Source organism: Lepisma saccharinum, chromosome 14, assembly GCF_977018435.1.
Source record: "Lepisma saccharinum chromosome 14, izLepSacc3.1, whole genome shotgun sequence".
NCBI classification, from domain to species: Eukaryota; Metazoa; Arthropoda; class Insecta; order Zygentoma; family Lepismatidae; genus Lepisma; species Lepisma saccharinum.
This window is the reverse complement of record NC_139242.1, coordinates 59,107,952-59,126,399: the sequence shown is the minus strand read 5'-3', so window position 1 is coordinate 59,126,399 and position 18,448 is coordinate 59,107,952. Positions and strand designations below refer to the sequence as shown.

Sequence of the window (18,448 nt, the reverse complement as noted above, 5' to 3'; positions counted from 1 at the left end):
AGTAACAGTTTGGCAGGATATAAACATTGGTGGCCTTTACATATACACTTTTAGAAGCAGGGGAGTGGAATTCAGCACACACAGTGGAAAAGCACAAGGACATTCATAAAAATCAACTATGGTTCAATCAATCTCATGCATGTACAAGTAAATGAGAAAAGTATTTTTATTTGCATAAAATTTGAAGTTCTGGGTGGTAATTGCCCCCTGCAGGTACACTTGGCCGTCAATGTTTGCCTCCCCTTCCCCCCCTAAAACACATTTCCGACAAAGTCACTTTCAACATTGCAGAACTTTCTCATGTAAAAACGAATTATATCTGGAATGCATTTATCAAGCATTTTCTGGCCTTCAAAAATAGTTTATGTGCTTGTTTTCAGTTATTAATGTGAAATTGAACGTGTTACGAAAATAATTCAAATAAAGCAAATGCTTTAGCACAAACTCGTACCCCCTTTTTGCGTAATTTACGAGATAATAACGTCTTTGATACTACCACTACTAATAGTAATAATAATGTTGGTCCTGGGTTCAAATCCCGGCTTGGGCATGGATCCATTCATTATTTTCATCATGCCATCACTCATCCCCATCTTCACAAATTAGCCAAAAGTGGCACAAGAAGCAAAGTAAAATAAAGCAAATCAATAATAACAAAAACAATAATAATAATATAACATTTTTAGTAGCATTATTATTAACATTATTATTATTATTATTAAAATTATTATTACTATTATTATTATTATTGGTACGTTTATCCTGGTACTTCCCCCCCCCCCCCCAGACAAAAATTCGTGGTTGCGCCTCTGACACATTCCAAGGCAGCAGTAGAAATGGAAAAATCACCCATTTCTTTACAGCTTGTTCATCTAAATGCCTGAGAGACATAAGTAAGAAAACAAACATGTCCACATTAGTTTTTTAATGTGTTGTGAAGGGTGTGAAAACAGAGTTTTGAAAAAGAACACTGGTAACACAGTTTTCTCACTTGATGAATTGTCGCAACATGTGCAAAGGTGCAAACTGTTTTCTCCTTTCATTTCCTCCTCTCCCTAATGAAGCTGACATTATAACTGACAAAATATTGCTACTTTTAGCTTATTTTCTGTCACTGCACTATATTTTAAGGATTTTAAAGATAGAAAGAAATACATATATTTGTCAAAATTTGTTAAAGGAAATTCTGAATTTGATTCAGAGTTTGATTGAAAAAACTAGGGAGCAACTGCTTTATAAACAAACAAAAGAAAAAGAAAGTCAAGTCTCATCTGAAATGTCAGCAAAAGGAACAATGAACTGATCATGCCCCGCAAGCTGAGTCACCTGTACATTATTTTGAGCAAATAAGTAAATACCTGGTATTTAACTACTTACTGAGGTGCCCCCACGGACGTAGCATGTCTCCATGTCTGCCCAGCTGGGGTCGCATTTGCTCCAAGGTACTTCGGAAGCGAAGGAAGCGACCATGTAGAAAACTGTGTATGACATAATTACATTGTAATAGATGCACACGATCAATGAAACTGTCACCATAGCGCAGCCAACACCTGTAAGAAGAGAAAAAAACATTAATTTTAAATAAAGGTTATATTTCAAACAACTTTGACCATAAGAGGGCTCAAACCTGTGGAAAGGAAGCATTCTGAACCAGTGAAATACCAAGACTAAGCAGGAGAACCATTTCAAAATCATTTTCTGGTTCTTGTTAACTGCAGAATCCTAATTATCAGTAACTAGATAGGTCAAAGGTTGCTAGCATTGTTTTTATTTGGCAAAAACGGATATTAAAATAATGAAGAAAAATCCCTCTCAAGCTCAACAAAACGATCTTTCAGTGAATTTCAAATATTACCTCTTTCATGTGTGTACATACTAGAAACATTGTGTTATATTCATAGAAATTCTGAAATGTTCTAAAAAATTTATGAATATACACAATTACAGCACTCGGATGCATAACTCCCTCCACCTTTCAACTGTCCACACATCCAAAACACAAAGTGGTCTAGGATTTCAAGGTGTAAAGCTATATAACAAGTTGCCAGAGAAAGACAAGAATCACAATCCAATTAAATTTAAAATGAAAGGAAAGAACTTTGCTAATGAAACTTTTGTTTTATAGTACAGAAGATTACTTACATAACATTTTCCATTAATGGAAATTTCCTTTAAAACTTTCCCCCCCTTTTTTTAGTATTACATTACCTTGTAACTTTGCCTAAGAATTATGGTTTTTACATTTCTCTATGATATTGTTCTAATACTTTAATAGATATAAGTATGTGTTAATTCCTTTATATTCGAAATTAGACATTAATGTGATTGACCTATCCCACATCATAGTGCAATTTGTACTTGTATGATCAAGTGGATGGAAATGAATCAAATCAAATCATTTTATCTACTGCCCCTTTTGCAATTTCAGGGCTAATCTGAGTATTCCAACCTGTGGTAAGTTAAACTCTAGTATTTCCTCCAAAGGCAGTGTTCAATGTGGAAATTCTTAGCTGCGAGATACCTGATCGAGTTTGGGAATAGCTGGGGGATGCTTTGCTAGAATTTTCTTAGATGGGGCGATAGCATCCCCCACATCCCCCAATGAGCAAAGCGATGATTATCATACTGCTGCATGATGTTTTGTAAAACAACTCTTTTCAGAAAATAATACCAAAGCAAAAATTCTTGCAACAACATAGAAACTAATTTCTTTACTGCATCTGAAAAGTTTGTAAAAAAATTTCGAATAAAAGAAATATATTTAATTACAAAATATAATTATGTGATGGGTTGAAACAGAAAGGAGGAGTTTACTATCAATAAATCATGTAGGTTTTCTCATAAATTATATTATTTTATCACTCATCTACATCTCCAATAATTCACTGGGTTCATGAACCTCAAAGAGTAGTTATACAGTTTACATACCTTTGGCTATCGGACAACAATTCCACAAGGCAATTGGCCCAACGCCTCCAAATTGACCAATCGCAAGCTCCAGAAAGTACATTGGTTTTCCAGCTAGTGCAAGCATTATGAGGTAGGGAATCAAAAATGCTCCTAGAATGAAAAGAAAATATGTGAATAAATTACAGCAGCTTAGAGTAGAAAGTGTTAATTGTTCTGCTAACATCAATTTGCTGTCAATGGCTTGGATTGATTGATTTGGTTATTTTACTTCGCTTTTGGTTAATCACAAAGATCAAGATGAGTGATGATATGATGAAAAAGTTAAATCCGGAAAAAATTTATAATATTTTTTCCATTGGACCATGAAGTATGGCTGTACAGTGTTACCCCGATTTTACATTCCCGGGTGTTACATTTTCCCGCATTTTAAGTTTTTTCGGCTTAGTCCCCTGAAAAACGTAAAATGGACTCTGTAATGCTGGAAAATGTAAAGTCCAGGAACGTAAAATCGGGGTTCCACTGTATATTATTAAACTTAAAGAAATAACGTTTTATGAGGTGGGAAAATCTACATTTCAAGGTTCCCCATTTCATCATTCTCACATAAAACCATACACAAGAAGATAGAATAGATGAAGCGATGTCGGTTATCTATTTATAAAGATAAATGTAAATTTAATTGGTTCTACATAAACGGATAATTGCAACAACAATTCGTGAAAATTAATAACCAGTAGAGAATAGTGGTGTAGTGAAAGCTCGGAAAATATAATTTTGGGGGAAAATTAGTGACTCTTGGTTTAGTTTTTATTATATCAGGAGCAAATCCAGAAGGGGACCATGGGGGCGATCGCTCATTGAGCTAAGTAAAGGCTTTGCAATATCGAGCAAAACCTCCAGTTTATATTTCACCATCTCTTTCAACCGTATTGAAAATGGTTGGCCCACGCAGGGTGCCCCCCCCCCCCAGGCCAATGGCTCATCTCCCCAAATCATATAATTCGCATAAAGTATTTAATTACGACAGCGTGTCTACCGAAAGTAACTTTTTCTTAGCTTTACTGAACACTATACTTGATCCGCCCCTCCTCCCCCTAAACAGAGGTGCTCATCACTCAAGACCTCCCCTAAAATCGTTCATCATAATCCCCCAAAGTAGTTTGGATGATACGTAATAATTTATGTTTATTTGAATGAAATACCATGTTAAACTGTCCATATTTTTTAATTGTTCGATTTTCGAAAAAAACTTAAAGCTAGCACATTGTTTGGTTAAACGTAGTAAATTAAAATATGTAAATTTGCATATAAACAGTGTCTTGTGAGTGAGTTTCTAAAAATTATAATTTGAGTATTTAACACAAATTGTTACACAACTTAAGATAAAGGTAGAAAATTCAACCTTGGCAAACCAAATAACATGCTCCAGCCGTATGACCGATTTAATTATTGTTTCACGAGACATTACAGAACCCTAGCTAGAATCTTAAACTCAGGGCGATAAAATAATACGGTTCCTCTTTCAAAGAACACCCCCCCCCCGTTTTCTTGGGGGTAAATATAATTATTTTAGTAATGCATAACAATAATTACGTGAATTTTATCTTCAGTGCAAATTTAACTTGTTAAAGTAAATTTTCCTGTGACAAGAAGTTAGAAATGCGGATTCGATATAATATTTTTTGGTTCCAAATGATGAACTTGCTTTAAATTAAGCAGTATACCAACACTAAGCATTATATTTTAAGAAGGCGTGTTAGTAATGAATATCGAGAATATCGCTTACGTCTTGTAATGCAGCTGTTCTATAAAACTTCACTTTCACGTTAGTAAAGCGCCAAGCACACATGCTCGCAACACACAATTACGAGCGAAGCGACCAAGAAATTTTTTAAATTAATTTCTTTGGTCAATACATTCTTAGGATCCCGAGATATTTAGTCTTTACAGCTTCTCTTTTGGCACGTTCGGGGTCGAAAACGTGTGGTTACCACATCGCAAAATACAGTCTCCAAAAATTAATGTTCGAACTCTCTCTCTCCACTACAAAAATCCCTTCACAATCTAAGATTCAACACTTCATCAAGAGCTCCATTTAATTCTCAATCCTACCACCAAAATGTCCATGCCAATTTTAGACTTAATATTGATATTGAAGAGTGGATGTTGCCTCCTCCAAAAAATTAATTTTCAGTCTCCACACCAGAATTTCCGCAACAGTCTAAGACAATAGTAATACACAAGAATTGGATACCCTCTTTAATTTAATTCTCAATCCCCCTTAACTAAAATACCCGCCATAATCTAAGACCTAGAGTTGGATACTGTTTCCCCCCAATGTTCATGCCCCCCAACCCACGTGTCAATTAAAGCCCAATATGTAAGAGTTGGATATTTCTCCCCTCCCCTTCGATAATACCCTTAGACACTTTATTTTCTTCATCTAATGGATTAAATATGGTGCATTTAAGGTGTAAAATTCTTTACATATGAAGACCCAGGGGGAAAAACGATGAATGTCGATTTTTCGCCCATTTTGAGATCGCAGTGCTATCTGATAGCTCAAAAGCTGTACTATAAGAATGAGAACGGCCTTGGTTGGGAAACGGTGAGAAGTGCCTGAAAAACGCATTATTATTTTGGCATATATTGACGTATTTATGAAAGAGAAATACTTGTTTTTGATTTCCTGGCAAATCGTCTCGAATGAACATTCATCGTTTTTCCCCCTGGCCCTTCATATATTTTGGAAAAATATATAAATGTTGAATTTTATAGTATTTGATTATGGTGCAGCCTGCCCCTTAATCCCCCCTGTGGGCACCCCTGTTGTAAATTCACCTGAATTCAAAATTGGGGGGCGAGGGAGGGGTAAGGGGTGACCCTGTCTAAAGACAACCTCAATGTGAACTTCTCTTCAACGTAGTACTCTTTGGAGACTAACGAGACTCTGGCGTCTGAACCCACACAGCCAGTATGATCCTCTGTGGTGCGGTGTTGTGTCCCATCCGTGTGCGCTTGTTATTGTCATTTCACCATTTCATCTCATCACCTCTCATCCTTACCTTCGCGATTATCCAAAAATGGAAGAAACGTGATGTAGACAAATCAAATCAATGAATATAAATGTGAATCGTAATCCCCAAGCGAAACGTTAATTTACACACTGGGTACAAGTGATGTAATCATGGGCTTAAAAACTCACGTTCCTCGATACTGCTATAAAAAAAAACCTTCCGAAACAAAACGAAGGTTGTGAAAAGTGGACGTGTGGTAGGCTGACAAATTTTCAGCCGTGAATTTAAAGGAGACTTAGTAGCTACAAGTTTTGCGCATTTTTAGCAGCGCGGCGTTACATCATCAATGGAAAATATTTAGTAAAAATAATTAATTTACATTTTATATAATATACTGGCTGATTACCCGGTGTTGCCCGGGTATTTTTTTACCCCAATCTTGTGTTAGACAGGAAAATAATGAATTCTAACTATAGTGTAAAATGTAACTAATTTTAAATGTGCTCATGAATGTCATCAATTAGCTTAGCGACTACGAAAACTATGGATTCGACACTAATCTAGGTCATTTGTGGCATTTTATTTTTCACCCCCTCTCACCCACCATGCCGATAGGTGATGAGCTTGGAGTTGAACATCAATGGGAGTGCCATGAAAACTATGGATTGCATTCGCAATACAGCTTGAATGTTAGACAACCCGAGAAACACTATCGTTGTGCGGATTGCATAGACTCACGGATGTCTGCGCGGAATTTAATATCGGTGGTTCTCGATTATTGTTACGTCACCCCTTCCCAACCCACCCCTATGGGTGCCAGGGGTGTCTTACCCCAAAATATTATTTCCAGATTGCAATTGATACGTATACCAAGTTTGGTTGAAATTGCTCCAGGCGTTCGAGAGTTATGCCGGAACAAACAAATATACACACCCACACACACACGCACATACATCTATTTTTATATATATAGAAGATAGGTCACGATACAGAATAAAGAAAATACAAATTTGAGTTTCCTAATCCTAATCTCTATCTATTTGCCCACTGATACTTCAGTAAGTATCTAGTTGTTGACTTGTAATCAAGGGGTACCGGGTTCGATACCCGGTGGAGGCACAGGGGACAGTGGTTCGGATTCCACTTTAAACTGTAGGTCCAGTCCCGATTAGCCTTTCTGTGCATAAAGTGAATTTAAAACACCAACTCAACCAATCAAGTGTGGTAAGCATCGAGCATCAATCAACCACTTCAAGATATGACGTTACTTCCGCTCACCGAACGCTAAACGTGCAAGATCTTGCAACTAAAGTTTTGTATGCCTCGCCAGACGAGTATTATGTATCGGAATTCAAATTTGCCATCTTGATTGTTAAAGAAATATACGTGAGGATCCAAAAAAATTAACTACAATACTGGAGTTTCCGGGAAATATGCGAGAGTCAGTTACCCTAACTTGCAGATGCCACCTCAGTGCGTTCAACTTCTCGCTCGCTCAACACTCTTTGACCCCGTGACCTACTAACATAAACCCCTCTCTTACCTTCCGGGCACAAGACCTTTTTTGATTTCTTACACGAGTTTAAGACAGTTCCGAGCTACTGATCGCGACAACCATATTTGGAGGACATCGAGGAATGATCCATCTTCCGCGAAATATGCGTGCGGTTGCTTGAATCGCAGCTGAAATCCACCCACAATCGCTCGGATCAATAAAATTCGCCCTTGAGTTTGGCCGGGCTCCAAGCGAAGAAGGGGTGGAACGAGGAAGGGAGGGAGGGCTGCTTGCGCGCGTGAATTATTTCCTCCAAGCGATGCTGGCGGAATGCAAACGGAAAGCGTGTTCGCAGGTACTTGCATACGTAAACGTCCGAGGTATAAGCTTCTTCCTTCGGCTGGTAAATGGGCAACGGTGAAAAGAAGAGGAAAGCTTAACCGGAAGAAAATGTGAGCCAGATGTATAACAAGGTTAACCTCCTCCTCTCCCAAAGAGCTTTGGGAAAACGCGAGGAGAATTTTAACGAGAAACTAGAGAAAAGAGATACAAATTTAAATGTAAAATTGAGAAATGCAAATATTTACATTAGAGACAGTACTGACACCTTTTGAGAAACAAACTAGACCAAACGTAACATACTCTATCGGTACGAGTAGAATCCTGCGTAAAAACCTCTTTCTCAACAAAATCTAGAAGCAAGTTCTGACAAGTCTGGACAGGATTCTACTCGTACCGATGGGGTATGTTACGCAAGAACGGAACAATGATTGGTTGATTTTTATAGTATTGGCATTTGAGCACACAGGCTATTTTTGCCACTCACCCAATAAGGGGATAAGCCCCTTAAACAAATTGGGGACAGGCCTCTAACAAGAAAATAAGATAAGTCTTTTAAAAACTTCCTAACACAATCCTTAAAACTATTTATTGATTGAACGCCTTTAAAACAACTAAAATTATACTGCCTCTGAGAAGTGAAATATCCTTACATATTAAAACAGAGCCGGCCCCCGTGGCGAAGTGGTTAGCACAGCTCGATACGACGCCAGGGGTCCTGGGTTCGAATCCAGGCCTGGGCATGGTTGTTTGTGAGTGTCCCTTCATCAATTTCATTGCATCATCACTCATCCTCATCTTCGCGATTAGCCAAAAGTGGCAGAAAAGCGAAGTAAAATACACCAAAATCAATCAATTAAAAACAGAGGCTGCAAAGGGGCACTCGGTTCACACAAGGACAAACACAACTGGCCGTGGACCCAGGCGCCAGAGCCTCGTTGCCCTGCAAGAAGCAGTTACCGGGTTACACTACGTGGAAGTGAGGTTGACTTTTCACCCCTTGCACCCCAAAGAGCGGGACAAGTTTCTGTATTGTATTTGTTAATTTACGTCCCTTCTCTGTCACTTTGGCGAGTGCGTTTGGTGTTTGACTCACAAACTGAACACCCACCTCCTAGATAAGGGCAACATGCGCTACTTCTGGGTGTCTGGAGAGTTATCCACAGAATTTTAAAAAAAAACTTTACACAAACATTACTGTGTGGAAAATGTACCATAAAATTAAGAAAAAAAATATATGAACAAAGTTTTTTAATAAAAATTTCAGTGAATTCTGTAAACGGCCATCTCGATAGCGCAGTGGATAATGTTGTCACCTTGTAATCAAGGTGTTTCGGATACGATTCCCGGCGGTTTCCACTTTAAACTGTATGTCCTGTCCCGCTTAGCCTATCTGCTCTGACTCAAAGTTTATCAATCGTCGTACCAATGCCAAAAAACACGAATGTGCAAATTTCGACTTTTTCACTTAGTTCAGTTTCTGACTACTTTTTGTTGATAGATTCCTGTGCTAACTTACATGAATAGTCATAAATAGGGCTAGGATTTTTATGACCTAAAATCACCAAAATATGCAAAATAAAATATGGTCTTATGACCTAAAATTGTACAAAATATGCACTATAATTTTAAAAATATGTCGTTATAACTGGACTGTTTCAAACATTAATATATAAATGTTGAGATATTTTCACATACATACAATGTTTAGTTCACTTTATGGGGCCTGAGTTGCAATGCACAATGAATACTTTTTGTAAATTTTCAAATGAAAATTAAAAAGATTTTGCTGCAGTCCCCCCCCCCAAAAAAAAAACCCTCGAGTGAGCCTGGGAGTAAGAACGAATCCACTTCGAAAATGACTGCATATTTCTTGAAAAAGCGAAAATATGCTAAATATGACCGAAAATCCATCAAAATATGCTCTATCACGCAGAAATGGCTAAATATGCCAAAACATGCCCTTAAGAAGCACCCTGATATAATTAGTTTTCTCATAATATGAATTTGTACATCATCTTTGCCAAAACAAATATGCTAAGTCTTGAAAATCCTAATCCTAGTCATAAGTATGTATCGTAATAATCCTCAAATATTGAACCAGTTCCCTTGAGGAACGTTACGGTATATCTTTTACTGATGACAAACTTTACTCAAATGTTAAACCAGTTTTATCCGGGATCTTAATTATTAAAACGCTTTTGTTTCAAAAGTAAGATTTAGCACAATCGTGGTTTTGGCATTGGTGCGACGATATGAGAAACTATCTTAACTCTACTGGACAGAGGTGTGGCTATCTCTGGGAATGGAAGTGTTCCAGAAGCTTGCCTTTGAACTGGGGATTGAGGTCGACACGACCTTGTGAAAATCGAGATATGACGAATGTTTATGAATGGAGACTATATCTCGAGACGAGACCGAGAACGAGACAAGCGTTTACAATTCGAGAAGGGACCGAAACAATTTCCAAATCTCGTCCTGTTTCTTCAACTTATAATTTCCACTTGAAATAAATTTCACGGTCACTAATCTCGAAGATCTGAACCGAAAATAAAATATACGGAAGGCTAATTCTGCCGCCCGAAATTCGTGCTTACTGGGCCAAGGCCTAAGTCTGGCCCTGACTGGCACCGGCAGCCAAGCCTCCCTGAAGAACTACCCTCGTACTAGATATTTGTCTGTCAGGCCCTCTGTGCAAGCGCAGGAAATGTTCAGAACGTTCTTGCCTGCCTGTAAGCGCTTGCCGCCTGCTGCCGCTTGTCGAAGATAAGGCCTTTGTTTTAATTGCATTTCTGCTAGGACACAAAGAACAGAGAAGTTTTGTGTTCAATGATTGATCCACTGCGTGTTTGATGACATTTTCAGCGGCGACAATGTTTACCGGCAAAAAAAAAAAAGCGCCGTAGCAAATGAACATTGGCAGTATTCTCCGTGTTAGCACGTTTACCGCCGGTAAACTAACTTTTTCACATATATTTACACATTTTATATAAGTATTGGTAATTGCTCATTATGAAAACTATTAAAACAAGCTTCTAAACCAGAATTGAAGCAAATTATTTAAATAACTTAAAAACTGGTTTATATACGCCACTGATCATTCCCCATTGCACCCTTCTGACCGGGTTTGCTCCCCAATTGTAAGGCGAGGGGTCAGGTCAACAGCTGCAAACAGCGTTGGCAGGGGAAAACCGCTTGTTCCTTCCTGCTTGCTGTACCACGTTTGGCAGAGGTAGTGTTGCTACATGAAGGGAGATTGCCTTGATGCAGGGAAATCTAGATTCAATTTTAGTTAAAAGAGGGATATTTTTTTTATAAAAAATATAACACCATCATTAAGCCTTGTTTCCATGATATGAAGAACTCAATATGATGACCAGGCAGAAATTTATTTTATTATAAAACAAACTAAACGTAACGTTTCAACCTTCTAGCAAGGTCTTCTTCAGATTCTGCACCAAGTACAAATGTAACAAGGTACAAAACAGGACGATATACGCGTATACACACAAACATTACTCCCCTCCAGACTATTAGAAAGTTGTTCTGGAACATTCTAGCAGGTGGCTTTTCCTTGTCAACTGTACTTTCACCTAAAAGGCTAAACATATTTCCTTCCATCTAGAATGTGGTTGGACTCTTTTCCTTTCCACTCTTTCTAACACCTTCTTCCATTCTTTGTTTATCTTCAGTCCCCCATTCCAGTTCATTGTGTTTTCTTCACCTTTCTTCTCTATTTCCTTGGCCTCCTTCCATTTTCTGACTAGCATTCTCTTCTCCCTTCCTATCTGCTTAGCCTCATCCCACTCTATGTCATGTCCTGTTTCTCATGTGTGTTTAAATATCGCATTTCTCTCTCTCTTAAGTCGTACATCATCCCTATGTTGTTTCAACCTGTCTTTCAGTTTGTCAGACAGTTTGAAGTTGAGGTACTTCTCTTTATGTTTTACTTGTATTCCTGCATTGGAGTTTTATTTGTATTGTGTTTAACTCATCTAGTATAGGAGGTGTATAATAAACATATAATAAATAAAGCTTGTTCCGATAAACCAGATCAAATTTTCAGAATGCGCCACTGAAAATTAAATATTCATTTTAGAAAGAACATTTATGAAAACATAAAAATGTTGAATTGTGTGTGGAAAATTAGCAGGCTGGCGCCCTTTCACAGCTTCATGAAGATGAGGAAAACCTCGGTACACTCGCAAACTAAAGTGGACAGTCATTTGTTTTCTCCTCTCGTTTCCCCTTTGATTGTGCCCGAGTTCCCCCGTGTTGCCATATGAATAACTTCCATCCCTTGCTTCTCTGTCAAAAAATTATAGAATGTTAAATATTACTCCTCTGCTTTCGCTGTTTTTCCCCTTCCTGATGATAAAAGCACTTGGCAGAACGAGAAGAATAAAAACGAAAAAGTTGATAAACCAATGGCGTTTGAAAAACATGCAGTGAAGAGCAGAGGAACTTTGGGACCAAAAGTTTACAGGAATACGAATAGCCCAGTTAATAAAGGTTTCATGTTTGGAATAATTCCGTAGGTAGAAGTTGAATTTTGGTCAGTTGCTAGACCACTACTAGGAGTGCAAAATCCCACCCCTCCTCAACCAATATCTCCATAAGTAATGGTCATAACTCATAAGCAGATAATACTTTTTAGCCTTGATCCTCATTAGATGCACTACAAAAAAAGATTTAGATTTTTCTCTAGTTTCAGTGATTTTGCCGTAATTTTTTAAAAGATATTAAAAAAGTTATTTTTTTAGTTTTAACATTGCGACTTTTGGATAATTAAGTGACAGGAAATTGTTTGGAATAAAATTTGTAACCTAATTTATAAGCTTTAAAACGATACAAGTTTTATTGTCGCCATAAAATTCAGCTTTTACGAAATTATTCCCAACATTTGTCGCTTTTCCTCCATCATTGACTGGGCTAGAAGTATACCAATGGCGTATTCTGAAAATTTGGCCTGGTTTACAGCAATAATTCTTATTTATTGTATGTATTTTTCATGTACACTCCTCACAAAAGGTTGGAATATTGTTATATTAGGCATTAGGTGATAGGCACAGTTTTGGAATGCAACAAACCATGGTATCTGTCTGTCTGCTGGACGTTTTTGTGTTTTCAACAACATATGCCACCGTGCCTATCGCCTGTTACCTAATATAACAATATTCCAAACTTGTGCCTAATACGAAGGCTGGTGATCACCAAAGACTGAGACTCCTTGAGAATCGCCTCACATTTTCAGCACTGCTTGAGTGTCCGCAAAACGATGGTCACCTAGCTTTGACGTGATTTGCCACATGAGGTCGTGCATTGTCATGATGAAGTTGCCACCCATTCCGATGAAGTTGTGATCGTTCTTTGCAATGTGTCTCCTCAGCGTCACCAACACTGACGTGTAGTATTCTGCTCTAACGGTAGTGTGCGGGCGAACTGTGTGCTGGTACACCATTTCCTTACAGCCAAAGAAAAGTGATGATCACCTTACCTGCAGATGGAACAAGTTTCGCATTTTCGATGTTGGAGGCCCTAGCAATTTCCATACCGTGCTGGCTTGTTTTCCTTCTGGGTCGTAGTGGTGCTGGTGTTTGTCGTGGTGGGAATAACTGATTCCAGAAAATCTTCCCCTCCATCACCAAAGAGATATGTGTGAACTTGATTGCTGTATACGGTTCCTCGCCTCCAATGTGTGTTTTTCGAAATACAGGCCGTAGAACAAAAAGCGTTGCTGCGAAACAATGGATACTATGGTGCTTCAATCTCTAGGTATTATGTATGAAACTCCACAATTGTTCAATATGCACATTACAAACATGTAACGATACAGGACGCTGGGCAAGAAGAAAAAATCAGTGTCACTCTTTGTTGACCACCCCTCGTATAACAATATTCCAAATTTTTGTGAGGAGCGTATAAATTAGATATAATAGAAATAAATTACGAATGCAGGCATGCAAGTAAAACAGGAACAGAGGTCCGACAACTTCAAAATTTGCATCAATATCTACATACATGAAAAAGTTGGCTTAGCAGCCCACTGAAGTATACTGCAACTGACTCCAGGATATTCTGATTCAAGACCAAGTTCCGTGTTTGTCCATTGTATAGTTTTCCAGTAAACTTTCTCATTCACACTCTCAGTTAGGAAAACCGATGGCGAAAATTCTCGTGCAACTGTATGGATGTCTCGGTACCAATGACAGGCAGGGAGCTGCGTCAACTCACCTGTCAACACCAGTTATCGAATGACAAGCAATTATGCGCCTGACCCCGTATGCTGCCATTAGTGTAGTTCAGGTTCCCAAAGAGACACAAACTACCAAATAAATGTATTTTATGAATTGATTCTAGATCTTGTAATTGGATGCCTATGGTGTAAGCACAGGAAAGAACTCGTTCCTTGAGGTACTATATCCGAGCGTTGAGTGAACAAAGTGATCCGCGTGTTTGGTTTGTACTTACTTCAGTCCTGAATTCAGGATTAAAACTCCAGCTTTCTTACTTCAGGATCGTGTGAAATCAGGAAGGAAAGTTTTCCCGCTCTTAATTCCATCCTTGACAGGACGGAATAACAAGCTGTTCTTAAATAACATTCTGGAGTTCCTGAAACAACCAATGAAAATTGAGGAGCGCACTAGATGTTCGACTCTCCTTTTGGGAACCTGCTTCTTACGCACCACTAGTGTTAGAAGTTACCGTAAAATTTACACTTTTCTACCGTTAACTTCTAACAGTATGCCTGTTAATTTAAAGAGACAGGACGCAACCATTTCTATTTAAATTTGAATATTTTATCATGCATAAAAGTAAATAATGAATCTATCTTAGAGTTCGGTGCAACATAAATATACGGCGTTATTCAAAAAGAATGGTACAAAAGTAATGTTAATTTATTTTTAAGTGAAAAGAGATACAAAAGCAATTCTGGTGGGATAGAAGAAAGGAAGGTTAAAGAGCAAGCATATTGCGTAATGGAATTTGCAGTTCAGACACACTTTCGTGCGAAATTCAAGAAACGACCACCACATAGACACTGCATTACCGCAGGACCTGGATAATTTAAAGCAGTGGAGCTGATAACCGAGGATATGTTGGAACGCTTCTGGCAAGAAATGGATTATCGTTTTGATATCTGCCGTGTTACCCAGGGAGCTCATATCCAACATTTGTAATTGCCCAGGTAAATTTACAACCATCCTTTTTTCTTTCCAACCAGAATTGCTTTTGTATCTCTTTTCACTTAAAAATAAATTAACTTTACTTTTGTACCATTCGTTTTGAATAACCCTGTATATTTAAAAAAAAACAATCATTAAAATTACATTAATTATGACTATGTAATTGCAGTAGATTCTTTATAAACAGTTATGGTCATTTTTTACAGCAGTTGCATGGCAGCGGATATGACTGTCTCAGATCGTCATTTGACTAGTCAACTTTTTGGTGTGTACAGTCACCGGCAATAAAAGTGAGACACCTTGATCCTGAAACACGCACTCCCCTGTAGGACGTTATGAGTACTTTCTAACTCTATGACGATGTTACTTATCGCCGTAGAGTTAGGCAACACACACAACGCCTTGCAGGAAGTGAGTATTTCAGGATCTTGATGTCCCCCTCTTTTGCCTGTGACTGTACATATACGATTGAGGGGGATTTTTTTTATTATTGATTGAAGGATCTTCTAAATATGATAGTTTTATACAAATATAAATTTCCTACCCCAGAGTCAACGTCAGTTACCGGGCGGGTCGTAGACGGTGGATGACGAACGGCCATCAGGTATGATGGTTAACTGCGAATAAGGCAAATTCAAATAAGCAATCCCGGACTGGAACAGCAGTGTTACCAGGGCCTAGGGAGGATGGTCTCTGGAAGCGCCATCGTCATAAAAACCCAGAAGAGTCCGTGAACAACACTGCGACATGACGAGGAAGTGCTGCCATTAAATAAGCACCTTTCGCGCTGCCTTGCAGGGAGGGTGGGATCCCCCCCAAAAATGGTGGTTATAGACCGTCCACGTCTGAGGCAGATGTCGAGAGAGTTCGAGCTAGTTTTCAACACAGACCCCAAAAGTCTATAAGGAAAGTGAGTCAAGAGCTAACAATGCCTCGAGCAACTGTTTGGCGCGTAGTACTAGGCGTTTAAAGATGTATCCCTATCGAGTGCAGTTGTTAAAAAATTTAAAACCAAATGATCACACGTCCCGCAAAAATTTTTGTGAGTCATTTCTAGAGTTATGCAGTGGTGGTGATGATTTTATTGACAAACTTTGTTTCAGTGATGAGGCTACGTTCCATGTGACAGAAAGAGTGAACAAGCAAAATGTTCGCATCTGGGGGACTGAGAATCCTCGTCAAATCGTTGAAGATTGTGCGTGATTCACTGAAGACTAATGTGTTTTGCGCCATTTCATCTACCAAAGTGTACAGTCCGTACTTCTTTCACGAAGAAACTGTCACTAAACAAACATTCCTACATATGCTTACTACAAATTACTTTAATAACAGACTGCCAGACCGCTGGATTGGGCGATCTACTCAAAATGATCAACAGTTACTACGTTGGCCACCAAATTCCCCGGATTTAACCCCCTGTGATTTTTTTTTTCTGCGGGGACATTTAAAAGACATTGTGTACAAACCACCTCTACCCGCAGATGTCAATGAATTGAAAAAGCACATTACTACGGCAGTGCAAACTGTTGATGCAGACATGTTGAAACAGATCTGGGCGCAATTGGATTACCGAATTGATGTTTGCAGGGTAACAAGGGGGCTCACATAGAACATTTGAGAGATACTGTGTTCAAAATTTTATCAAAAAAACTTGGACAGTTTTAGGAATTACATGTAAAATTTAAAGCAATTTGCACAAAAAATAAGAAAATATAAGGAGTTGAAATCGTTCATATTATTTTGAAGCAGCCCGTATATATATATTATTTTTCTTCTTTTTTTTAGAATAGAATATTTTCTTTTCTTTTTGTTCGAGCCATGGGCTGTACGCACTACATAGTTTTGAGTTTTTCTACAATATTTTGTTACATTTAGTTTTCTTTTAAGCTGTCTCTTACTTTGTCCCCTATATACACATTCTTCCCCTCCCTCAACAGTTCTTCTTCCAGTCTTTCTTCCTCGCCCCTTCTCTTTTTTTCTGCACTCTCACCAAAAAACTCATACATTTTACTTTACACACACTTACACTATAAAGATGGCTCGTCTGGAACATGATCACTCATTTCGCTGCCTTCTCTAATAGCTTTCCCCCACCATTCTCTTACTTCTCACAGGTATTTCCCCACTTGCTGCCCCGCTTCCTTTCTGTCGTCTACCACTTCTATCACCTCCCTCCCTGTTAAGTTTTTCATCCATTTGTCCCTTAGGTCACGTGTAGAAGGGTAGTTCAGTAGGATATGCTCGTCCGTCTCCTCCCCATCGCACAAAGAACATATCGTTTCCTCTGCTTCGTTTATCTTTCTTAGTTGTTTCCATTCCCCTAATCTGAACCATGCCAGCGCCCCTCTAATTTTTTCCACAACCTTGATATATTTCGCTTTCCCCCATTCTCTTACTCTTATCTGTTCCCTGATTGAGCTCTTTGTTTGGCAGTCTGCTATTATTTCTTGTCTGTCTATGTCCAGTAATCTGTATCTGATTTGATTTTCTGTTGCTTATAGGAAGGGGGGGGGCATCCCAACCCATTCCGCTATTATATAAGAGATTTTTCACTTCCAGACCCCAGCTGTAAACGTTTTCCTCCCTTGTCTGTATTTCTAAACATTGTCCCCTTAGCGTATTTTGGCCCTCTTTTGATAATCGCATCCAATATTTAACAACCCTATTCCGTGCTTGTACCGCGTCTCTGTTCAGTCCCAATTCCTTGAGAATCCCACAGTTGGCCGTGCCTCTGCTTACGCCCATTACTCTCTTATAAATTTCGGTTTGTATGCCAATTATTGTGTTGTCCCCCCTTAACCCCCACAGTTCTACTCCATAGTTTAATGTACCTAATACTATTGATGAATAGAGGTTTTGAATGACCGAGAAAGGCATTTGAGGTGCCTTATTTATTGTCCTTATGACTTGTTCTATTGTAAATTTTGTTTTAGCTTTTCTTGCTCTTATGTGGTGTGTCTAGCTCCCTGTCATGGAGAGTGTTTCCCCCAGGTATGTGAAGTTTTTAACCCGCTCGATTAGATCCCCCCCCCCGTATGTCCATGTCTCCTGTCTGCTAAATATGTAGCCATTTTTGAAAGCAATGATTTTTGTTTTTTTAATGATGACATTCATTTTATATTTAATGCACCCCTCATATTATGAAGGTGAAAGCTGAAGAAATTGGAGATAGATCTGGACGTATTTGAGAGAAGCAAATTTAGGAATAATATGGGACCACTAAGAGAAGGAAAGACAGGGAGATGAAGTACAATCATGAATTGTACCACCTTCTAAAAGATCTGTATGTATCTTACACCACCCACACCTACACAAGTATACAAAAATTCTAATTCAATTAAACGAATTAAAGTACATCTACAAACAAGTCATACGTGTTACGGGATATACTAACCTAAGAAAAATCGTTAATTATACAAGAATTTCAAACTAAAATTTACCTAATCAACTTCAAATTATCTTATCCGTCTGTCAGACAGATTGTTCTGCAAGGGACACTA

At 38.4% G+C, this 18,448-nt stretch overlaps 1 protein-coding gene across 1 annotated transcript in view; it reads right to left on the bottom strand.

Annotated features, from left to right (window-relative positions):
• Positions 1 to 18,448, bottom strand: part of LOC145998377 (sodium-dependent proline transporter-like) — a 137,466-nt gene that overhangs the window by 19,441 nt on the left and 99,577 nt on the right. The window contains exons 4-5 of the mRNA XM_083134783.1: positions 2,929 to 3,060; positions 1,378 to 1,550 (exon numbers count right to left, since the gene is read on the bottom strand). Coding sequence (XP_082990909.1) covers positions 1,378 to 1,550; positions 2,929 to 3,060 — 305 coding nt within the window. The remainder of the gene's footprint in view (positions 1 to 1,377; positions 1,551 to 2,928; positions 3,061 to 18,448) is intronic.